Source organism: Sciurus vulgaris (genome assembly GCF_902686455.1).
Source record: "Sciurus vulgaris genome assembly, chromosome: 14".
Classification (NCBI taxonomy): Eukaryota; Metazoa; Chordata; class Mammalia; order Rodentia; family Sciuridae; genus Sciurus; species Sciurus vulgaris.
This window is the reverse complement of record NC_136475.1, coordinates 91328956-91354078: the sequence shown is the minus strand read 5'-3', so window position 1 is coordinate 91354078 and position 25123 is coordinate 91328956. Positions and strand designations below refer to the sequence as shown.

At 42.4% G+C, this 25123-nt stretch overlaps 1 protein-coding gene across 2 annotated transcripts; it reads right to left on the bottom strand.

Moving 5' to 3' along the window:
- Window positions 1-6983: 6983 nt before the first annotated feature.
- E2F6 (E2F transcription factor 6) lies at window positions 6984-24678 on the bottom strand. 2 transcript variants are annotated; one of them, XM_079109834.1, is made up of 7 exons: window positions 23807-24678; window positions 18135-18189; window positions 13716-13929; window positions 12468-12623; window positions 10081-10195; window positions 7548-7695; window positions 6984-7065 (listed from the first exon to the last, which is right to left on the bottom strand). In XM_079109834.1, exons 1-7 carry the CDS (start codon window positions 24194-24196, stop codon window positions 7016-7018), a joined length of 1128 nt encoding a protein of 375 aa, XP_078965960.1. In that variant the 5' UTR covers window positions 24197-24678; the 3' UTR covers window positions 6984-7015. The 2 variants fall into 2 exon arrangements, with proteins under 2 accessions (XP_078965960.1, XP_078965959.1); XM_079109833.1 differs by having other exon boundaries at window positions 13716-13932; window positions 23807-24677.
- Window positions 24679-25123: the final 445 nt, after the last annotated feature.

Below are 25123 nucleotides of genomic sequence, written 5' to 3'. Positions count from 1 at the left end.
CATGTTTATAAACTTAGAGCAGCAACATGTAAAAATGTATTTTCTTTATAATCATGTTAAATCCCTTTATATTTACTTTGATTAAAGTGTCTTAGAGATACGTTTTCAATTAAGAAGTACCAGGATCTTCAAGCTCTGTGGCAGTTTTTTTTGTTTCTTCTCATAGAAACACTAATTGACTCTTTGTATTCTTAATGTGAACTGTGACACAGTCCTGGGGGAAAAGATCAATAAGCTATCACTACAGATAAGAGAAGTGATTAACCATGTTTGTTTCACTCATGGAAACAGGCAAGTTTTGTTTCTCAAGGTCTTAATTTATTCTCTTTCCACCAGTACATAGTGATAAAATTTCCTTTTTTTTTTTTTTTTTTGAAAAATAAAGAGATTTTAAAAAAATCGTGTCAGCTTAGTGGCCGTGTGGTGTCAAGATGTGAGTGCCTAAAACTCCAACTCAGTGTTATCAGCCAACCCTAATGTAGTCAAATGGTGGGCTAATGGTTGAATTCGCATCTCATTTGCATGCATTTCATACTTGTCCGTGTTAGTTACTAAAATGTTTTGATAGCTGTGCTTAAACAAATCAACTTTGCTATTTTAGTAGCTTAATTTCTGATTAAAATCTCTGTAATTACTCTTGGACACCAAAACATCTCTGATTACATATTTTAAATAATTAAATATAATGAGCAAATATTAGTTATGATGTGTGAACCCTTTTGGGGGATGCCATAATAAAAGTTTATAGCAACCTTGTTGTCTTAGTCCATTTCCTGTTGCTAATAGCACAGTAGCACAGAGGAGGTGAATTATAAAGAGGTGGTGGTTTTGTTTGTCTTTTTGCAGTGTGGGGATTGAACCCAGGGCCACAAGTGAAATGGAATAAATAGAAGGGTGTCCAACGAAGCAGTCAGACAGTGGTTTAGAGAAACATTGGTATGTGCACTGGAAACCTTCTAAAAAGTCTTCCTCACTGAAGGTCACAGTCAAGTTTGAGAAGCACTGTGTTGGCATCCTGAGTCCCTGGACTCCTTGTTGTTTGAAACCACTTCTCCCCTCTTCAATTCTGCCATGTTCTTTAGGTTTTCGTTTAGTCATTTAATGTTCCAGCTGCCTTTGGGAACACCTAAAATTCTAGAAGAAAAGTGTGAAGTGATCTGGTTACTAATCGGATGTGGGGTGGTTGGTTTCCTTTTCCTTCCACCTACACAGTCTCACAGGTGCTGTGTTTCATGACTGAAAGGTCCTAGAAACGCTTGGGAAAATTTCCAAGCCTCTAGCCATGTGACAGCTTTATTGCGAGCATCCTGGTTTTGAGCATCCTGGTTCTGTGTCCAGACACGTTTGGCTTTAAGACCAGTGGGCTTGCGTTGTTGGCACAGAACTTTGGGAATGTAAAGTGTTGATACTGCCACTTTTAAAGACCCCACTGCCAGGATTTCGAAGGCTGTTTTTGCTGGGGATTGAAACTGGGGCCTTGTGCATACTAGGCAAGTGCTTTACCACTACTGAGCCACAGCTCCAGCCCAACTTGGAGGCTGCTTTAATTCCTCTCATTTTAGTTTCAAGGCTATGAGCAGAAAATAGGTCAGTGCTATTCCCTCAACATGTGAGCCCACAAGAAATGCGAACAGAATATGGTGGGTGATCTTGGGGGTGAAGGAGTGGAAAATCGAACAGTGCTACAGCAAACTCTTGTTTTAGTTACAATAAAGGAGAGTGAGATCAGGGCGATGAGGAAGAGGGCAGTGATCCCAGTGGGGCTGGTGTGTATTCATACAGTTCAGATCATGTGACACAAGGTACCATGGGAACACGCATCTCTTAGAAACAATTCATATTCCAGTTGTCAATTTGGACTTAAGATCATCTTGGACTCAGCTGTCAACCTAGGACCTTAGAATAAGAGAATCACAAAGACATTTTACAATTACAAAGTAATAATTTCTATTTGTAAGATGCGTCTAATGCCATAGTGTGCCAGAGATGGAGCTGGGATTACGATACCATGGGCCGTCAGGTAGAAGGGGCACGCTGGGTGTGCGTGAGGCTCTTATGGGTAGGAAGCATAAGCGCTCAGATCCAAGCTCACCCTTCTGCTTTCTGCTGTGACCCCAGCAGGAGCTCTGCAAACTACATTCCCTTGCTAGCTGGGGGACTGTGACACTAGCTGGTGATGGAGGGCAAGACAGAAGGGGCTCTTCCTTCATCAACTGTTTCAATAATACCATAGCAACAGATGATAGTGAAGGCTCCGGATTCTTTTGGCAACCCTGATGCCAACCACAATGTGTTCCTTGGGAAGTACCAGTGCTAGGTGGCTGTAATTCTTTTGGTGACCTGCATACTAGCTATGTCAAAAGACGCCCTTCAGAGGTTTGAGCCTCACTTTGGTGGGGGGCTTTCCTTCCCTAGAATTCCAAGCACTTACGTGGCATCTCCTTCTGGGGTCTAAGGGCCAACCATGAGGGGAACCTGAGTTATGAGCCCCTATGTTATGGTGCCTCTACATTTTCCTAAGGCGGGAGGCTGCTTCCTGAATTTATGAATGTTACCTCAATATCCCTTTTTGCTACTGCAGCCTTCTGACACCTGAGTAATCCACTTCTTGCGCTAACTTGCCTCTGGGTGACACCTACCATGGTTTTCCTATGGGATCTTGACTGATATAGAGTACTTGGTATCAAAAGTAGGTTCATCTGCCACCCGGTGGCCCATGTCTTACTAAAATATTTAAGGTGTCTGATGTCTTCCTGCTCAGCGGTTCCAGTGCTGTGGACCAATGTGATGTTCTGAGGGGCGTCAAGATAATCAAGATCTCTGCAGACTAGATTCTGGCAAGAATGGAAATTTTTATGTAGTTAGGATAGCATGCTGATTTCTGAACAGTAACATTTCTTGCCAAGTTACTTCATTTAGGTTTTAATATGTAAAAATTATTGTGAATTCACTTTATCGACAAGAATGGGATCTGAAAATGTTTAAAGTTCATGCTATTTTCTGGTAGCATCTGATTATTTAAAAGCAAATAACTTGAATAATTAATTCTCCACTAGATGGCAATCCTCACACAAATCTGTGTTAACTCCCATTCTACTAGTGGTGAACAAATGGATTGTCACTTTTTATTGAATGACCCGTATTTCAACTTTGTTGATCATAAGCAACTGACAAAGTTCTGAGTGTCTCAAAGGTATTTGTGACAGTTTCGGTGTGAGGATGTTGACTGGCCTGTAGCAAAGACTGTTAGTTGTCCCTGAACATATCACTGAAGATAGACTGGGCGATGACGTGACACTCCATGACGTCAATACTGGGGGTCTCTCAGGGATCCGAGCCAGGGCTCCAGAGCCTTGCTGCTGCATCAGGAACCGGGGCTTTCTCGGTTGCAGCACAGGGAGGGGCATGGCAGACTGCACACCGCTTCCCCCAGAGCCACTGACTAAAGCTAGTCTCACGGCCTCACTACCAGGTTCAGTCTTCTGGTGCTCAGAGGGGGCGAGGAGCCAGATCTTGATAAATGCTTGCAATGCATCTCACACCATCTCTTCTTCTTATCTTTGGTGGCACAACTCCTGGTCCTTTGCTGACCCCACCCCTAAGATTACCTTCCCAGGTTACAGTGGCTAGTTGTGGTCAATCTGTCAGGTTAGTGAGGTACAGTTTGCAGGCGTGTCCTTGACTGGGTGTACCTTTCTTGTCTTCATCTTTCTTGCTGGCCAGCATGCAGGCAGAATGGCTGGGCTCCAGAGGCTCCCTGGGAGTCTGCATGGGACCAAGCATGATGAACGACGACCCGTTGGAGCCTTGCTTCCTGACTCCTTGGGGAGAAATACCTACCCTGGACCCTCTCTGCACATCCTGTGAGAAGCAAGCTTGCTTGAAGAGGTCATTGTGGGGCTGTGTTACTTGCAGGCGAATTCCATCCTTGCTAGCGCGGGCCCCAACACGAGATCTACAGTGGCTTTTCCCAACAGGCAACACTCCCACCTTTCACGCTCAGAATCGGCTGGCAGGCAAAGCCGTCCGTGACAGAAATGAGAAGCTCCCCTTACTAATAAAGGTGACTGGGAACATGCCTTTAGATCCACTGGCAACTGGGCTTAACACTCCACTCCTAATTTGGACAGATCTCTGCCTGTACTGGTATAATGGGTCGTTCAGCTTCAACTCCACAGACACCGCACCGGGTATTTCTTCGCCTGGGTTTGCCTTGTGCATTGTTGACTGGCTGCCCATCCTCTGCCCCTAGATGCCAGCAGCACCTTCCAGTTGGGTCAAAATGCCTGCAGACATTGCCCAATGCCCACCTGGCCAAACTGACCTAACTAAACAACTGCAGGGTGCCCCTTGGGTGTAAAAATGTGCATTCCCGTAGGCAGGAAGTTCCCAAAGAGAGGAAACCCAAAAGGAACTGGGCCTTTAATGTTCAGTTCCCTTCTCCAAACTCGATCGGAGAAACCACCCACTTTTTCTTCTGCAGAGGTGGCTTGGGGGCGGTGGAAGAGGCGAAGAGTGGTAGTCTTTCCCAAGTTTTTCCACGTGCAGACCTCAGTGCACCTCTCCGGTAGATGCTCTCTTGTTATTCATTGCTGAGTACAGAAAGTCATTTTCCCCATAGCTTCAATTTTCACAAACACTAGCTGGAGATGAGGTGAACGATTGGCTGGGTGTAGTCAGTTCCCCTGAAGTCAAGCCAGTGAATGAGAAAGTTCCCCCCAAGCAAGGACAGAGCGATGGGCCAAGTGGCAGGTCACTGCTCCAGGTCCACATGTCTACCACCAGTGAGCTGTGTGTCGCCTCCTGAGACCAGGACTCCTGACCCCTTGGGAGCTCAGAAGAGGAGGGCTGCCGGAGCTGCCAGCCATACCCATCGACGTTAGCAGTGAAGCGTGCAGTCGGAGACGGAGGAAGGGCTGGGAAACCAACCCCCGGACACTTGTCGGTTCTAAAAAGAAGACACTGAACACCAGAAGATGGAGTGGCGGAGCTACTTCATTTATGTAACACATTTACAATTTACATAAGATTTTTGCTGACATGATTTCACTTTTCCCTCAGAACAATGTATAAGGCAGAACATTCATCACATTTCACAAGTCAGGAATTGCTGCTTACCTTTGGCAATGCTTCCTTGGTTGGGACACTATCTCCTTTAGGTTTTCCCCCATTCTTTTCTCAGGAAAGGCTCCTTCTTCTGTATTCCCCTTAAAATAGCTATTCTTGGGCCTCTCCTCTTCTATTTTCTTCTGAGATGCCCTCTTCTACTCTCACGATTAAAAGATCACACATCAACTAATATCTGCCCAATCTGCTACACAGAGCTCAGCTCCTTCCAAGAGCGACTGACCTACACACTTCCAACTTCCTGCCTGGGCTCTCACTTTCACGTCCAAACTTAGTTTTTATCCCACCCTTGCTGTTCCTCCAACAAGCCCAGTGACCACTGCCCCCTGTAGCTTTTCTTTAGCTTATTTCAAAAGACAACTTTTTGTCTAAAACAGAAGGAGATGCCTCAAGGCTAACCATCCCATTTACTAGCAGTCCCCAAGCATAAAGAAATTAAAAAGCAGGGACTGTGGGGGAGGAGCTGGTGTCCAGCAGAGGACAGGACTGGCAAAAGCTACTGAGCTCAGAATATGTGAATCCATTATTTTGTAATATTTTGATTTTGGATCCGCACCCTAAGTCTTTTTATACAAAGTCTTAATTTTAAGTTGCTTCGATTTTTTCGTTGAAAGCAAGAGAGGCTTCAAATGATGCTCACGGGAAACCTGTGTGGCAGACAAGCCAGGTTTTATCAGTCTCCTTCTGCAGTCATGCACTCCCTGATCTGTCCGACACTCACTGAGCACTCCCAGTGGGCCAGGCACGGTGCAAGGTGCTGGGATATAACAATGATCATGACAAAGTCCCTCAAGGCGTCACAGTCTAATGGTACACTACTTAGTAAACTGAGGCACAGAGTGGTAAATGACTTACCCACTGAGGTAGAAATAGCTAGGTCTTGGGAAGGGGGGACTAGAGCTGGAGAGAGGGCAGGGTACAACTCATGGTAAGTAAAACCCCTCCGACCGAGGAGGAAGGCTGCACACAGACACATGTTATAAAATCTGCTCACAAAAAGCTTAACACAGTTTCCAATTTCACATGACTGAATTCATGTCTCAGTGAATTAGGCTACTCCACGATGGCATTTCTATACTTTCCCCCAAGGATTTGGGGCATGCCACCAATCTGCTGGGACACAATAACTCTGTAGGCAGCTCAACATCAAGAAGCATCCGACTCCAATTTTAGTGCTAGGAACCACATTAAAATACTTGAATTAGTATTATGAACTTAAATGTATAGCACGCTGTGATACTTCTACATGTAGAAGTTTGGAAAAACTCTCCTCTAACCCTCATCCAGAGGATTCTAATAAGTTATAGGTTCCAAAGAAATTAGAGCATCTGTCTGTCACTTTTCATATATACATTATTTTGGCTGTACAAGGGTGAAAAGTGTCACTTAGACATATTTCATAAGTAATCTAAACATTATACAGATATATACAAACACATCACATTTAGATCTGTGTGTACACCTAGCCAATGTACAACACTTAACTGCAAACGTGAACCAGTGTAAGGCAATTATTTTTGTGATATACCACATGATCCTTTAAGGAAGGCAGAGTCCACGAAGAACTGTCCGTGCCAGGCCTGACTGTCTGTTTCGTGGTACTCTTTGTGATGAAGTTATTTTAGGAGGCGAAATGTCTATTTCACTGACAAAATGCAGTGAACAATCATTAAAAAAAGTTGTTTTTGAATGCAGAAACCATAATTACCCAGTAATCTAATAGGGGAGCTACTCGAAGACACTACTGGCCTTGATGCTGCTACTGACTGATAATGAGAGCACTTCCTGGATGATTATTGCTCTGAAATTCAGATCGGTGCATGATTCATCACACAGGATGCTCTAAAGTGAAAAGGAAAAACTTCAATCCATCAATCCTCAAATGCTATCAGTTGTTCACTTCAAGCACATCTTCACTTTGCTGAGGAGGATTTTCTCCTGCAAAAGAATGGATGAGAGAGTTCTAAGTGATATCTTTCTTAAAAGGCAGGTGGCCAACAGAGCATGCAATTCCACTACTACAAAAAAGAAGATCCAGGCACAGGCACCCGTATCTCAATGGCAGAAGGCTAATTTTTTTCAGACTCACAAGAGTACACAGGAACTTACACCTGTAGCTGGAAGCACCTGTCAGAGAATGCAGGACGTCCTCCCTACTCAAAGGCTACTACCAGCTGGTGCCTCCACGGACTGACTATTGCTATTTCCACTGCAATTAAAACTATGTGGAACTTACCTCTGAAGTTTTTAGGAATCCTCTTAACTACTGTAACAATGACTTTGCAATTATGTTTAAACTCATGTTTTTGTGGATAGGAAGAGAAAAAATAATCCTAAGGCTATATAATATGCATTCATATTATATACCAAAAAGTCATTAAAATCTTAACTTTCTCTAATCACAGAATTGATATGCTTACCTTTCTCTGGGTGTTCTGGATGCTTGCTTTTAGATGAAGAGGTCCCTACCCTGTCTGATGTTTTGCCATTTGAATGGTTCTGCTCTACTTCACACAAATACACATCAATGGGTCCTCTGGTGCTCCTTATGTGTACCGTGATAGAGTCCTGATAAAGAACACAAACATCAAGATGAACAAGAGCAGTCATTAATGTAGTTTTTCACTTACTAGGACTGCAGACGTTCCTGAACACTCAAATTCTGGTAGCTTTCCTCCTACCATATTGTTGAGAAAAAGTGTGCCCTCAGCTGTAGTCACGTCAGACCATTGGTAAATTCATAGTTACAACGGCTACTTGATCATGCAGTAACAGCTTCAGAGGTGTCATGTGAATACCTTGGTTCTCAAGAGCCTTTTTCTACATTAGGGGTTCACCCTTTAGGAGGCTGAATTTTAAAGTCAAAAATCTGTGTTTTGATGACCAAGAACTATGGAAGATCCTAGGGTCCCATATGAAAGGGTGTGTTTGGATTTCCAGGACAATGAAGAAGTACTGAGACAACAGAAAGGGCTGTCCTTCAGTTGAAAGAAACGAGGAAAAAAATCAAGTCAAAGTACACCTCAGGCAAATTAAAACCTCAAGTGCACGAAGAAAAGAACTGCATGTAAAGGAATATTTACTAGGATTTTTCACATCCTTTGGCTTCAGGCTTATTAGGAATAACTACAATACTTTTTCCATAGGAAATCAGGAAACAGGGTGCTTCCATGCTAAATTTGCAAGTAGCAGTTCTATTTATTATGATTCCTTGTCTTTTTAACTGGGAGTTGGTCTGACTGAATGAAGTCCATCTTCTCCACTTTTTTAGGGTAGGTCAGGCTAAACAATGCAGATCGCCGACCAGCTTGTACCACTCTGTGATCTCATACAAGTGAGTTTGGGAGATGGAGCATCTCAGAAGGTCTCTGCACCTCATCTGTCAACTTGCTGTGGCTTCTGGGTACCAGGAAGGTGGGCCAGAGGACAGAACATCTGTGCTCAGGGCTGGAGTGCCAGATCAGGCCTGGTTTCATGGTAAACTCTGTACTATTCAAGAGAGATTTTTAAACAACACAACAAATCAATATGTTACTCTGTACTGGCAGCCAGCTGAGGAATCACATTCCATTAAATTGGAGGTTAGCATATTTCTCCTATAGAGGGTGAGACACAGTAAACAATTCTGGCTCTGCAGGCCACCCTGTCCCTTAACAACTACTCAACTCTGCCATTGTAGTGTAAAAGCATCTAAAAGCAATAGTTAAACAAATGGCCAGGTGACTATGCCTGAGAAAATTATAAGTCCAATTCCAGAACTCTCCCCAAGATCTTTGTGGATTTAAGACTCCATTGAAACCAGCAAGCTCTCATCTACTGAGAATGGCCCAAAGAGGGCCCAAGAGCAGACTTCTATACGGATCTTCAGAGAAAGTTCTGGTATGATTGAAGGCTTGGCAATTATAGTCTGAAGCAATTCAGAACCTTGGGTAAAAATCCAAACCGCATCACTTCCAGCAGAATGGATTATCATGCCCCAAAGAAAGATGTACCAAAGGAGTAATAGTTACTTATTTAACTATTTTATTGAAAAAGTTATAACATCTGTGAAACTGATACTAAATATAAATGATACTTGGATACTTGGCATGTATCTAAATCCAAAGAAAACAACTAGACAATATCACCAACAAGTCATAACCTAGCTGTGACTGGCAAAACCAAGCTGCTTGTTAATGAATTTAGAATACACTGTCAGGTATCATGGGATCCCACTTGCATAGCGTGCTGCTGGGGATAAGAGGAAAGAAGGATGATGGACTATCCCTTGCTACAGCAATGAAGAGGACTCGCTATGAGAACTGATGGGTCTATCAAGCTGTCAGGACTTGATGGTCTGTCCCAAGAATGGCCACCTCCTGGTTCTGACTCCATCCTTACCAAGCAGCCTTCTGGTGACAATTATCTTTCAGTACAAACTTTCCTGCAAGGGAAGGAATGAGCTAAGCAGTGGGTGGTTGATTTCCATTTATGCTGAGATTTTAATTTCCGTTTTAAATTTGTAACTTAGTTTTCTAGTTTGTTCATAATTAGTCTTTTATGAATTTTGTTAATAAGTTAATTCCCTGAAGCCTTGGCTGTGACCCAAACTCACTTCTGCAAAAGACTAAGGCCAATTCTTGGTGGCTCCTCCAAGCAGCACTATGGCACCATGGTTAAGAATGAACTTTGAGGCCAAACTTTTTGCACTGGAATCTAGTTCTGTCATTTACTGCGTGATGTTCGGACTGAATGCATTTTTATGTGCACTGGTTCATTTTAAGGCCACAATGACTACTTTATAGGCATGTTAGTCAAAACAAGTTATAATGTCTGAAGTGGCTTGACTAGTATTGGATATATAGCTAACCAGAACATAACGCCCAGTAAGTTATTGTGATTGCAGTAGATCATAGGCCTGGCAGTTAGCCCACTTCTCTCCTTAAATATTTTGTAAAAGGCAGGGCTACCTACTTCTTTGGGAGCTGGAACATCCAACCTGGTTTCCTCTGGAGCTTTAACTGCAATAACAATCTGTTCATGAAAGGCTTGAATGCTATGAATATCTTGATACGTCACATATGCCAGTGTAAAAATTAGTCAAGGATCTCTAAGCAGAGTGCTGTATACTGGGTAGATAATTCAGCTCTTATAATACATGAATACAGGTGTTAAAATATCTCTAGTTCTTATGAAATGCAAACTCACATCTAAGGAAAGCAGTAAAAAAAAAAATTTCATTTTTTAAAATGTCATGATGAGGGAACTCAGAGAAAATGGCAGCACAGTGTGTCAGGAGAAGGGAAGTCTCTCTGCAGCCTGATGTGCCAGGGACCTGTTTCTGGAAGTGGGTGGGGTGCTGAGTGCTGGCTCTGTGGTGGCCCTGGGAAGGGAACATTTCTTTCTCAGGTGCACTTTTATCAGTCTTGTCTTTGAAGAGAAAGAGCATGGGGGGGCTGGGGTGTAACTCGGCAGCAGAATGCTTGCCTAGCAGGCGCGAGCCTGAGTTTAGTCCCCAGACCAAATTATGATAAAAGTGGAATAAGTCACAAGACATGGAGTCTCCACAAGACTGTGTCAAGGTAGCCCTCAGCATCTGCCTCCCACAGCGCCCACTCCATGGCCACGCTGTGTCCAGCTGTGCTGAGGGCAAAGCAAGTTCTGATGTGTGGAAAAGGGTTAAATATTTGTTTTCTGAAAAGTTATTTTGTATTTTGTTTTCTATTAAAATATATTTAGTTTCAACCCAAAAAATTATAAATAAATAAAATTAAAATGTCAGGATGACAGGGCTGGGGATATAGCTCAGTTGGTAGAGTTTGCCTGGCATTCAATTCCCAACACCACCCAAAAAAAAAGAAAGTCATGACAACAACCTCTAGAGGAAAACACTAATAAACTTTGAGTCTGTAACATGAATACAACTCACAAAGGTACAGTCATTCTCCTTTATCTGAGGGGGATATATTCTGAGACCTGAGTGGATGCCCCAAACCACAGATAGTATAGTACCCCAAATATACTGTTTCTTATACATGTGTACTTATAATGAAGTTTTTTACAGACTAGGTAGATTAATAATGACTAATAGAATAATTAAAACAATATACTATCATAAAAGTTGTTAAAACAATATGAATTATTTCTGGAATTTTCCATTTAACATATTTGGACCACAGATGACTTAGGGTAACTGAAACCACAGAAAGTAAGACCTTGAATAATGGAAGACTACTATATTCAAATTCACACCTGTTCCCTACTCAGTGCTAGTTCTTACTATGGGACCTTCAGGAAAACATTCTGGATCTGAAGAATCCCCTAACATCAAAGAAAAAAATCTGTGAAATATAAAATTTCATTCCTTAAGCAATTTCTTTCAGTTTCTCCAGCATCCTTCCTTACTATACACTTTTGGCTGGCTGCAGTGATGTGAGCAGGTTTTCATTTTCCTTCTAGTAACTGTATCATGAAGAAGAGGAGTTGTGCCTGCCCAGGAAACTGTAAGCAAGCTGGGAGATGGGGCAAGCTCAAGAGTAAGTGCCATTCTCACAAAAGGCACCCCAAGGGAACAGCAGCATGAATGTCCAGAGGACCCAGGAGGAGGTCAGCACCAAAACCAAGCCTCTCCCCAGTCTCACACTGAGCTGTAGAGCAGGACAGACATTCAGTAGCAGCAGGCTTCTGTGGATGGGAATGGAATTCCTTTTCTTTCAGAATAACTTTACTTCACAAATTAGGGAAAACAGGATTTTCATGGAAGCTAATGAAAATTTTACTATGTAGAGTCCACAAGAATAAATTCATTCATTTATTTATTTTTTTAGTTGTAGATGGACACAATACCTCTATTTATTTATTTTTATGTGGTGCTGAGGATTGAACCCAGTGCCTCACATGTGCTAGGCAAGTGCTCTACCACTGAGCCACAACCCCAGCACCATGAGCTCGTCATTTTAAGTAGAAACTTTAAACTGGATTTGTCCCTGTATGTACCATGCAGAATTTAACCTAAGAAATGCCACACAAAGATGCCAAAAGCAACAATGTATTTATTGCTTGTGTAAAACAGAGGCGATACTACCATATTTTACTAAAATTACTTTTTTTTCCTTTTTTGGAGAGGAGGTCTCACTCTGTTCAGTAACCACTGCCCAGGCTGGCCTCAAACTCATGATTCTTGTGCCTCAGCATCCCCAGGAGCTGGGGATCCAGGTGTGTTCCACCATGCCTGGCTTTATTTTAATTTTTAGAAGTCCAATTCAACATCTAATTAATATAAACTAAATCCTCCAAATGACCTTACCACTTAATCTGCTCTGGAAGCAGAAATTTTAAAAAGGCATATACTTAAAGGATATCTTTCATTTTCTTTATCATCTGTTAATTCAAATAACTGTTGAGCACAATCCTTGATTAACTCATCCAAAGCATCTTCCATTGCTGATAAGTCTGAAAGTTCCTCTTGCAGCTTCTTTTGTTGGGGCACTGCTCCAAAATTGTTAAGATCAGATCCTCTTCAAAAGGAAGGGGAAAAAAAAAGTCACCATTAATAACAGATAATTGCAATCCCTCACATGAAAAACAAGAGTACTGGCTACATGAGTTTCTCTGCTAAAATTGAATGGGTCTGTATTTGTCCTACTATGCATGTTCTTTCTGAATATAATGCCTACTCATTATTCTTAAAAGATCTTTTGTTATTGGTGGTTACTGCAAAATGGTTATGACTGAACATCTGATGTGCACCCCCCCTTAATCTTTATGGAACAAAAATAGGGGAAAAGACTGTCACCTCTACTTGTATTCTCTGCCTCCTAGTTGTTCAAATCTAATTCTAATCAGTGGTTCAGAATTCAATCTGACATGGATCCCTGAAGCGAGCACATTTGTATTAGAATTCAATATGTACTGTTATTGAAGAATAACCTCTTCTAACATTTAGTTATTTTATGATCTTTGCATTTTTCATTTACCCTTTCATCCTGATCCAAAATACTTGCCTGTTCTTAGTATTTTTTCTTATGCACACGTGTACACACATACATATGCCTCATGTATGCCGAAATCCCAAGGCCCTCTCCTTGAGATATTCAGACGATCGTGTTATGGAAGGAGATTCACAGTTGAATTGCATCCTAATTATCTGGGGTACTAAGAATCAGATTCCTGCCCCTCCCCCTAGACTACTAAATGACAACTCCCGGGAGGCCTCTGGGTGTTTATTACAATGCTCTGTGAGAATCACTGTTTACAACCTTAACAGATTATATTTTCCCCTGATATCAGTAGAATTATGGAAATACTTAAAAACAACAAACTCCTACATAATCCTTCTTATGATCTTGAAAAGCAAACACTTAAATCATATTATTCCACAGTATCTGAATGATAGTCTATATTATGGCTCTTATTTAGTCCCAAATAGTAAACCAAAACAAAAAACAAAAAACTTATGCACTTTGTGGGACAAAGAAGACCTAAAAGAACCCTTTTCTAACAAGAATCATGTTACTTTGTTCATATCACCAATACTGCTAATACCTCACTTGGTTCAAGTATGGGATTGTTACTTGACAAACACAATGGAACATTTCTGGCCAACTCACATCCATCGAATATGGTTCTTAGATTTTTTTTCAACGAGGTCAATTCCATCTAGGACATTGGTAATGTCATAGACCCTCCGTTTTCGTACTCCCAGTTTTGTTGCAACCTTGTTTAAGTCGAGAATGCCCCCGGGGGCAGATCTGACGAGATCCATAAATTTTCGAGTTAAATAAACCAGTGATACATCAAAACGAGGTCTCTTCACTTTTAGAGCTTCTGGGAAACAAACACATTCACAAAATTTCAAGTAACATTTCTCAAATCATTTAAATATTCATTTTCTCTTGATCAGAAAGCACAGACCCCTACAGAAATTCCTACACAGACCAAATCACGGCTAATTTCTATGAAATAAATTTCTCAAATTGGACAAAAAATTTATGAGCTTATCCCAGGTTAAACAAAAGCTTTTGGTTTCAATAAAGGAGTATTTGAGACATGCAACCAGTTTCCCTTGAACATATTTATTTTTAGAAGTCTACTGTTTATTATCAAAGCAGTAAGCATATATTTGTATCCACAACATTTTTCAGGAACAGGATTAAAAATGATTTTTAAAATTAAATTTTTCCTTTGGCCTTTAAGTTAAAGTATACTTTAGACAGGAAAGGCAGAGACCCAGCTTTTATTATTATTTTTTTTTTTGATGTTTCTATTCATAGAATAACCATGTCTGATGAAGTTTTTGAAAGTCCCAACTGGTTTTCTTTTTCTTTTTTTTTTTAATTTTTTTGTAGGTGGACATGATACCTTTATTTTATTTATTTATTTTATGTGGTGCTGAGGATCAAACCCAGGGCCTCACACATGCTAGGCAAGCGCTCTGCCACTGAGCCACAACCCCAGCCCGCAACTGGTTTTCTATTAGAACAATTACGATACATTTTGAGGAAAAGTGGTGCATTTGTTTTTAAAAATATTCATTACCCTGTAATAAAAAACATGAAGGGAAACAAATCTCTTCTTCATTTTACTCATCTACTATGACAATCTGGGGACTTCACACACACAATCCCCAACACGCTTGTGTGTCAATATGCAGATACGGCTTTTACAGGCAGAAACAGCAAGGCACCATTCTATAACATGCCCTTTTAGTGCGGTGCACATTCTGATATGCCAAGAAGTTCTTAACAGTTGCGTATTTGACCACATGAAGTATTTGCTGAAGGGATCCTCACACGGCGATTCAGACCATCTCCAACTTTACTATGTGGCTTACTTCAATGGACCCCTTTGTACAAAATTATTGTATGTACCCTTAATTGTTTCCTAGAGATAAATTCCAAGATGTGAAACTGCTGAGTGAGATTATTTTTAAGGAATTTTGATTTGTGCTAACCTGCTATATAACTTGTGGGTTCTATCATTACATAGCATATGAGGGCTTCATCTCAGGTGCCTGAATATTACCATTTATCTTTTCCAATTTGATGCTACAAAAAAGTTCTCATGCCAGTTGTGGTGGCACATGCCTATAATCCCAGCAGCTCAAGAGGCTGAGGCAGGAGGATCACAAGTTCAAAGCCAGACTCAGAAACTTAGCAAGAGCCTGTCTCAAACTAAAAAACAGAAAGGGCTGAGGGAGGGAGACTAGGGATATAGCTCAGCTGGTTGAGAGCTTGCCTAGCATGCACAAGCTCCTGGGTTCAATCCCCAGCAACACCAGAAAAAAAAAAAGGGGGCGGTGGCTGAGGATGTGGCTCAGTGCCCCCTGCCTGGGGTTGCATCCCCAGCACCCAAAAATGTTCTTATCATTTTGGTTCACAGAGAAAATAATTTTTAAAATAGTTGTTAATCTGGTATGGAATACATGACTTCTCTTTTTCTCTACTCCATTGTATCCATGTCAATATGCTTCAAAGAGATGCCCACCTCTCCACAGTCAGCCCTCACTCAGAGCCCCTCCAGAGTCTTGCTCCATTTTTCACAAGACCACTGGTAGTTTTCTAAGAACAAAAGCACATATTTTATATTAATGTCTTCCCTATGACTCAATTCCTAGACTTAAGATTAAACAGGGATGAATTAGGAATTTAAGTTTTTTAAACTGGAAGTAGAAAAAAGTCATAATTTCATAATAAAACTTAGATTCTAAATGAGAAATTCTAACTTTAAAAATCATATATTTAATTACACTACTAACAAAATTAGGGTCTTACAAATCTAGGATAAGTACTTTCCTGGGATATCAATCAGCTAATAAAGAACAAATCTAACTGAACACCCATACCATGAAAGTTGCTAAGGGGATATAAATGTGAGTAAGAAAGTCTTCAAATTAAGGGTGTCTCAGAGTCTAATAAGGGGCTCTATTACAAGCCTGAGCTAAGTGCACAGAGGTGTGCAAAGTTACTTGAGAACATGAAATACCACCTTTACTGGAGTGGGAAGTGGAGATACCTGATAGGAGCAAGCTGGGCACAGCACAGAAGGATGAGGTGTCCCTACTGCTGAGGGAGGCAGAGAAAACACCAGGTCAAAGGACAAAGCAGCACTGGCAAACAGGGAGCAGTCATGGAATCTGCAGGTGGCACAGCCTCAGGGACAGATGAGGTCAGCAGAGCACTGGGGATGAGGCTGCAGCCTTAAGCAAGGGGCCACGTGAAGGCCCTGTCTTTCTGTCCACCCCTTCTCTACTACCTTGTCATCTTGAAATACAGGAGGTGCCTTACAGATGTAATACAAATAAACAAAATCAAGTATGTGAAGAGTTAGGTTTCTCTATAGGTCATAGAGCACCACTGAAGAACTCAGACTGAGTGATGTTATAATCCCATTTCTGCATTAGAAAAACTACACTGGCTGCAGAGGAAAGGGGTAGACTGAGAGTTAGGCTCTTCAGCCAGGAACGTGGACCTGAATCCTGACTTTCAGCAAGTTACTTAACCTTTCTGGGCCTCAGATTATTCACTTACAAAATATGGATTATAGCTGGGCACAGTGGTGCCATATCTGTAATCCCTGTGACTCAGGAGGCTGTGACAGGAGGATTTCAAGTTCAAGGCCAACCTCAGCAACTTAGCAAGACCCTAAGCAACTTAGTGAAACCCTGTTTCAAAATGAAAAATAACAAGCTGGGGGTGTTGCTTAGTGGTAAAGTACCTCTGGGTTCAATCCCCAGTCTGATACATGTATTTTGAAGTGGTGTGATAATTCACGCAAAGAGCTTAATATAACAGCAGGCATTGTATGAGATCAATAAATGTCAGATGGCATTATGAGTTGGTGGTATGGGACAGGTGAAAAAACACTTCAAAGGTAAAGCTGACCAAACCTAGTGACCAATTATAGGTGAGACTGTGGCAGGGGCTGAAGAAAATTAGGATGCTTATAAGATTTATATTCAGACACCTATGCACTAAGACCCCACTAGGGATCAAATTAAGAGGAAATCAGGGGTGGGACAATTCATCACAAAGACCTCCTGAAGAACAGGGACCTAGGGTACCTGATGGCGTTAACCCATGCAGAGGTTTAGATGGAAAGAATAAAAGGAATTACAGGGCAAGAGACTGTCCTCATGCATACTGCTAAAAGTCTTCAATTCTGCAGGGGACAAATAATATCCCTCACAGAGGAATTTGGGGAAATATTCTCAAATGTAGATTTTTTTCAGTTTAATTTTTGCAGTCCTGGGGATTGAACATAGGGAATCACACATACTAAGTAAGTAATCTTACCACTAAGCTACATCCCCAGTTTTTTATTTTTGAGACAGGGTCTCACCAAATTGCCCTGGCTGGCTTTGAACTTGAGATCCTTCTGCCTCAGTCTCCTGAGTAGCTGAATTATAGGTAGGTGCTGCCACACTCAGTTTATTTTATTTTACATTAAGAAACAGTAATTGTATCAATTTATGGGGTACAAGTGACATTTTGATACATGTATAAACTGCTGAACGTTCAAATCAGGCTAATTAGCATCTCCATCGCCTCAAATATTTATCAGTTCTTTGTGGTAAGCACATTTAAAGTCCTTTCAGTTATTTTAAAACACATTAACTATAGTCACCTGTGTGCAACAGAACACCAGAAACCATTGCTCTCCTCTAATTCAATTGTCAATCAAGGTCTCCCCTTCCCACCAACCTTACCCCTTTCCCAGTTTCTGGGTAAACACCATTCTACCATCTCCATAAGTTTGATGTTTTTAGATTCGGTCTGTAAATAATATCATGTGCTACTTTGTTCTTTTAAAATGACATGTCCAAAGCAACGGAGAATAAACTAGCCTTTGTGCACATCATTCAACTCACAACTTTCAGGACTTTTTAATAAAATTTCCCAAATCACATTTCAGTGTTCAAATAGTACATTTTGTTTATTATTTCAGTTCTCACAGTCTCGTATAGTAAATCATTTTAACTATATTAAATTCGACTACAAAATCTAAAGCCCATTCAGGAATCAACTTACTTCTCATGGATACATATTGTACATTATCTTCTAAATTAATTCTTATTTTCGATGGCTGAAAAAAGACATAAAAAATTTAATTTAGCAATTTAAAAACAGCATTTTATTCTATATACAAAATCCCCCCTTTTCACCTAGAGGTAATTAATTTAGTAATTAATTTATGAGAATAGTATGTCCAAACTATATCTATGTTGCCTATAATCACATCTGACAATGATCACAGATTTAGGTTTCTCAGATCACATGGCTTCCATAAGTATGGAAGTAGGAAAGAAAGGAAGGGAGAGGATGGGAATATGTACATAAGAATTTATTACTGAATAGATGCTAATGTTCTGACTGCAAGTACTAAGGATCAAAAGGAGTACAGTGATCATTAAGACTGGAAAGCTCAGCAGAGGTGGAAGACCGTCTCAATCACAAATGCTCACCCCCTGCTATTTAAATGGATGGTTCCATAAAATGTGCTCACAAATTCTCAACAGTCAGCTATGCATTTCCATTATAATTAACATAAGAGCAGCAGTATTTCTAATAATGGAAAAATGCATACTAGAAACTTTGATATCACAGAAATAAAAAATTTCTTTTCAATTCCTGCAACCACTAGGAAATTAGTAGCACCTCAGCAGGGCTCACCGCTTGAGCCAGTTAGAGATGATCAAAGTTTGCATATATGTCTGCAACACATTTAGGAATTATTTTCTTGCAAAAAATAAAATCTTATGATTAAAGCCATGTCAGAAGAAACCCAAAATAGCCTTGTCTTGGAAAGAAGTGTCAAGAGGTGTGTTTCCAGACAGGCTGTTATCAGTTCTTGCTTAGTGAAAAAATTGTCCCATGAAGCACAATTGGGGTAGTGGATCCCACAGGTGCTGCAAGGAGAGAATCAACAGGAGTACTGTTGCACCCAGAGGAGTCACAGAAGATTTCACAGGGAAAAAGTTTTGATGGGTAAGCCAGATTTTGCCTGAATAGTAAACTTTGGGAAAGAAAAAAAATATAGGATTCCTAGCACAGGAAATCAAACAAAGGTACGAGGATATAAAACACAGAGTTTTTTTTAAGAACCCACCTGTGTGACCATGTAAAAGTGACTCAGTTTTTGAAGGTGAAGTGCATGAAAGTACCATACAAAGATCATGCTAAGGAGTCTGGACTCAGGTCACATTCAGTGGAGAAACACCAAAGATCTATGAACAAGACTACGATATAATCAAAATCAGTTTAAAAACACAACACGAGTAGGGGAGAAATGTGGGGAAAGAACTGGGGTGCGGGAGGCCTGAGGTCAGATGATGTTATGGTTCAGATATGAGGTGTCCCCCAAAAGCTCTGTGTGAGACAATGTAAGAAAGGTTGGAGGTGAGATGACTGGGTTATGAGATGTAATCTAATCAGTGCATTAATTCCCTGATAGGGATGAACCGGGTGGTAACTATAGGCAATAGGGGGTGGCTGGAGGAGGTGGGTCTCTGAGGGTATGCCTTTGGGGTGTATGTTTTGTCCTTGTGGAGCAGAGCTCTCTCCCTGCCTTCTGGTGCAATGTTCTTAGCCACTTTCCTCTACTATACTCTGTCATCATGATGTTCTGCCTCACATCCAGACCACAGCAATGAGATTGGGCGTCTATGGACTTAGATCTGAGACCATGAGCCCCGACATAAATTTTTCCTTCTCTAATTGTTCTTGTTATATCTTTTGGTCTCAACAATGAAAAAAACTGACTAAAACTGATGAGCAGTTAAGAAGCTGTTTATATCAGTGTAACAAACCCTTGGCAGGATGATTTCCTTATCCTCTATAACCAGACAATAGCATCAGGTAGGAAGTTACTTTGATACAGAGTAATCCCAAGTAGATAAGAGATCCACTGTAAGACTATAGTTTATATCTGACAGGAGAATGTGGATCTGCTGGGCATGCAACACTGGTGATGGGAATGCCCGTCCTGGGGGCCAGGGACTATGCCTACCTCTCTTCAACAGTACTAATGACAGTGATTTGCAAACACAGCATCCAACAGCAGAACACTGGAGCAGTCTGATGAAAGTCAAACAGCAGAAAAGTATGACCAACTGTCAATGCTACTTTTACATTTAACCCCTCTCCTCCGAGTATGAGATAAGGGATAACTATTAGAGCAAGATTTTTGAATGAAAAACCCATCCTCATCACAGAGATATGAAACTCACATAAACAAATGTCATAAACTGTTACACAGGCGCTCATAGGGACTTGTTGCAGAGGTTCTGGTTTTGTTTTGTTTTTGGTACTAGGGATTGAACTCAAGGAGCTTAACCACTGAGCTACATCCTTAGTCCTTTTTAATTTTGAGAGACAGTCTCACTAAGTTGCTTACAGCCTTGACAAATTGCTGAGGCTGGCTTTGAACCTGATCCTCCTGCCTCAGCCTCCTGAATCGGTGGCATTATAGGCATGTGCCACCATGCCCAGCAGAGGTTCTGTTCATTTTTTGTGTGTATACTGGGGATTGAACTCAGGGGCACTCGACCACTGAATCACACCCCCAGCCCTATTTTGTATTTTTCTTTAGAGACAGGGTCTCATCGAATTGCTTAGTACCTTGCTTTTGCTGGGGCTTGGCTTTGAATTTGTGATGTTTCTGCCTCAGCCCCTTGAGTCGCTGGGATTACAGGTGTGCACCACCACCCCTGGCAGAGGTTCTGTTCTTAAAGTAGTGTACACTGGTTTCCAAATAGACTGCCTCATTATCTGCTATCCCCATATTCTAGAAGGGCATCCTTTTCTGCTTTTTAAACCCCCTCCCCGTCCCTTATTTCCTGTTGTTCACAACCTGGTACAGGGTCAATCCCCCCAATGAGGCATGACGACATAAATGCTTTCCTTTCCCCACACTCTGCCACAGATGCAGTTCCATTACATGCCAACTACAATGACACATGTAGGAAAACAGGTTCTGAGCACGTTCATTCATTTTTTTACTCTTTGAATAGGAAAACACTCTTTCTTTTGGCAGAATAACAAAACTGTCTGCCCCAGGACTAGACATTCTTTATAGGTGGTCTGTCTGTATCTTAGCTGCAACCCATTCAGGGAAAGTGGAAGCCTTCAAACTGGACATCACACACTTCCCTAGGAACCCACAGTAACTGACGGGCAAATCAGCATATTTTGACAACTTCCAAGTTATTTCACTACTGCTTCAAATCCCATGTATAAGGACCTACACTTCTAAATTTGAGATCTCAAAGGACAGCATGCCATCTTTGCCCCTGTTATTTGTGGCTACAGTTTGAAGTGATCTAGGAAACATCTTTAAAGGTGGGAGAAAAAAGTAAAAGGTGAATTTTAAGGACTAATATTCTAAGAATTCCTCCAATTTGGTCAAAAACTTCTGTATAGATGCCACTCTGTACCAACTCCCTGTCTGGGAAGAAATACTTCTTCAAGAGCTCTTTGGAAATACACTTTCTCTGAGGTGACTGCATTCTACTCACCCATTCAGATTTTCCTTATTTTACAATTTGCAAGCTAAGCTCATCTTTAATCAATACTAGTGTCTTGCTGCTCAAAATTCCAGACAACTTTCGAGTCACTTATCCAGGCAACATTCAGCAAGATATACAACTAATTTCTGAACAAGTTTTAAAGGACTTACTTTATTCATTAACTATCTGCCGAATCTTTTCAAGGGGCACTAAACATGCTATACAACAATGAAAGGACCGTCACTACACTCAGGAACCTGCAAAGTAAGCACAAGGGCTATGGGAACGGAAATGGGCCTATCCCAGTCTTGAGTTCAGGAAGATTCTCAGACAAAGAACCTAAAAATCTATATCTGAAACACCATAGGAAGTAATAAGAAAATGCATGTTTAAAAAAAGTTTTGTTTTGTTTTGAAAGGCAGAATAGGCTATATGGCCTAGATATACGTAGGCAGTTCTACCCAGACGAGAAGAAAGCAAAAGACCCAGGGGATTGAAAGAATATGGAAAATTTAGCAACTATAAACAGTTAAGGAAAGAGTGAGCTTGTTAAGATGTTTCTATTCTATCCTTAGAGCACTAGGGAACCATAATAGAATCCTTCTGCCAAGAGTCAAGATTAGAAACAGACTTTTAAAAGGATCGTTAGTTATATGTGGAGCACACATGGAAAGTGAGGGCAAGACTGGAAGCAGGAAAATGTTTGGTCAGGAAGCACTACAACAATCTGAAAGATAGACAACAGAAGTGACAGGTACTTTTGCTTTGGGAGACTGAAGGTCAGTGTATAAGGAAGAAGGCAAAGATGATGCCGAGGACACTGGCTTTGGCAATGTGGTGGGGTGACACCAGTTATTAAAATAGGAAATGACAGAGTTGCAGCTTGCTTAGGCAAGAAGAAAGTGAATTCAGTTTCAACTCGGGAGTTTGAATCTTAATAGGAATGCCTAACGGACAGTAGGAAAGCATTGAGCTGGGTTCACAGATCTGAGAATTGTTATGATGTGAGCGAAACGACCACAGTGAATAAGACTTCAAGGCATGTGTGCATCTTCTACTTGCAAAGTTAAGTGATTTTTTCCAGGAGTGAGAATTTAGAGCTTTTACCAAATTCTCAAAGATTAAGAACACCAATACAGATGGTATCAGAAGTCACAGGAGTAATGAACGACCTCCCACACGAAGAGAGTGAGTGGAATGTAGGAAAAAATCCTGAATAACAGGAACAGGATATGAAGGGGAAGAGGTGGACAAGGAGAGGTCAGATAAGCAGGTGGAGCACAGAGAATGTGGTATCAAAGGAACTCAAAGGAGTTTTCAGCAAGAGTGTGGTCAATCAAGTCAAACTACAGAAAGACAGGAGTGAAACAGATGTTAAAACTGACATGGCTGCGGGGGAACCTGTTTAGGGCAGTCTAACATTACCCTTAGGGCAGAAGTCCCCAGAAGTGGGATGGTGGCAATGGGAGGTGAACAAGTGGACGCAGTGCACACAAACAACTTTTTCCAGAAGTCTGACTGAGAAGGGGAAGAGATACTGTGAATGGGAGGAGACAGGGAGTTAAGGAAAGATGGACTCAGGATGTAGTTTAAGTAGTCAAGCATTTATTATCTTGAGTCAGACACTGAGGTTCAGAAGGTTTTCTCCACTTACTGTCTAACCAGGCAAGTCCGTTAACATCTTCAAGTCTGTTCTAACAACTGCAAAACAGGAGTAACTATTTCTTAGGACTGTGAGGAACCGAGATAATGTTCACCAATTACTGGGCGTGGGGACTGGGTAGGATGACTTCGGTCAATGTTGAGTTATTGCTAATGATGGGGAGAAACCAGACGATTAGTCGAAAATGGGCAAAGGAAGGGAAAAGAATGGATGCACCCAGAGCTAAGAGAACCACGAAGCACAGGGGATCGGACTCAAACTTCCTTTGGGTACCGTCACACTGAACAGAGACCTCACGCGGGAGGGAAGCTGCGTGTGGCAAACCAGCGCGACGGGCAGGGTTCTGGGTGGCTGCGGTCAAGGGGGAAACCGGCGAGCGGGAGGAGAGCGCGAGGCCCGGGCCGCGTCCGGAAGGCGGGGCGCGCCCACCCCAGCGGGGCCGCCTCCTCGGCCGCGCGCCCCGGGCGCCGCGCGCAGGTGCGGAGCAGGCGGAGGGCCGCGCGTCACGTGCCGGCGCGCCGGACCGCGCTTACCAGCAGGCTCTCCACGTTGATGGGGTCGCGGCAGCGGCGGCGCACCGTCTCCTCCGCCGGGTCCACGAGAAGGCTGGGCAGTCTCCTCGCCGGCCGCTGCTGACTCATGCTGCCGAGCGGGCGGCCCGCGCCCCTCGCGCCCGCGAGCGCTCCCGCCCTCTGCGGCGGGCTCGAGCGCCACCCCCGACGTGCCGGCTTCTCGGTGCCGGGCGCGGAGCGGGCCCGCGGCTTGCTGGGGGGCGCCGCCTGGCTCGGCCGCCCCGCCCGCCGCGGCCCCACCAGCCCGTGAGCTCCCGCCGCCGGCACGAGGGGAGGAGGGTGACCCGCGGCGGTCAGGACGCCGGGCCCGCCATCTCTCCGCATGCGCAGTGCGCCGCCCGGTCTGCGCATGCCCGCCACTCTAGCCCGGAGCTCTCCCTTGCACTGGAGCTATCCGTGCGCCGGCATACGGGAAACCCGGAGAGTGGAATCCACGGAGAGGATGGCGAGGGAAAAGGAAGAGGTGGAGCGGGGCATTCCGGGGCAAGGAGCGGGCGAGAGAAAAGCGGCTGCGGGGAAGCGCAATCTCCTCCGAATTCTTGATGTTAAGGATGCGGGTTCTGAGCGTGCAGGAATGTCATCTGATTCTTGAGCTTCTTTCACGTATCTCGTGAGCTCGCCCCACGTGGACATTTGGTAAATGTTGGTAACCACACCGTCGTGGGATTCTGTGCTCCTTTCTCTTCCTTTTACCCAGTGAAGCAATTACTGATTACCTACTGTGTCAGGTATTGGGTTAGGCTCGGGAGATGCTTATTGTAATATGGCATGAACTCGATCCCACATTCCAGTGGAGCAGACAGACGAATAAACAACACTTGGAGCTGAATTTATAAACTGTGTTTTCTGGCTGCCTCTACTTAAAATTAGAAGGCTAAACCAGTTACTTAGCCTCTTTCTCGTCTGTTTTCTCATCTGTAAATTGGAATAACGATAGTACTTACCTCAAGGGTGCAAAGATTAAATGACTTAATGAATAAATTAAACAGGGGCTAGCATATTTGAATAAAAAGTCAATACAGCAGGGCGCCGGTGGCCCACATCTGTACTGCAGTCGCATCTACTGGGTAGACTGGGCAGGAGGATTACAAGTCTGAGGCCAACCTGGGCAACTTAATGAGACCCTGGCTCAAAATAAAATAAAACATGGATGATGGATGTAGCTCAGTGGTAAAGTGCTTACCTACATTTGTGATATCCTGGGTCCCCAGGATCCCCAGTGTGTATGTGATTGGGGGCCATACACAGAAGTTCAAGGTTTGCAGGGAAACACCAAAG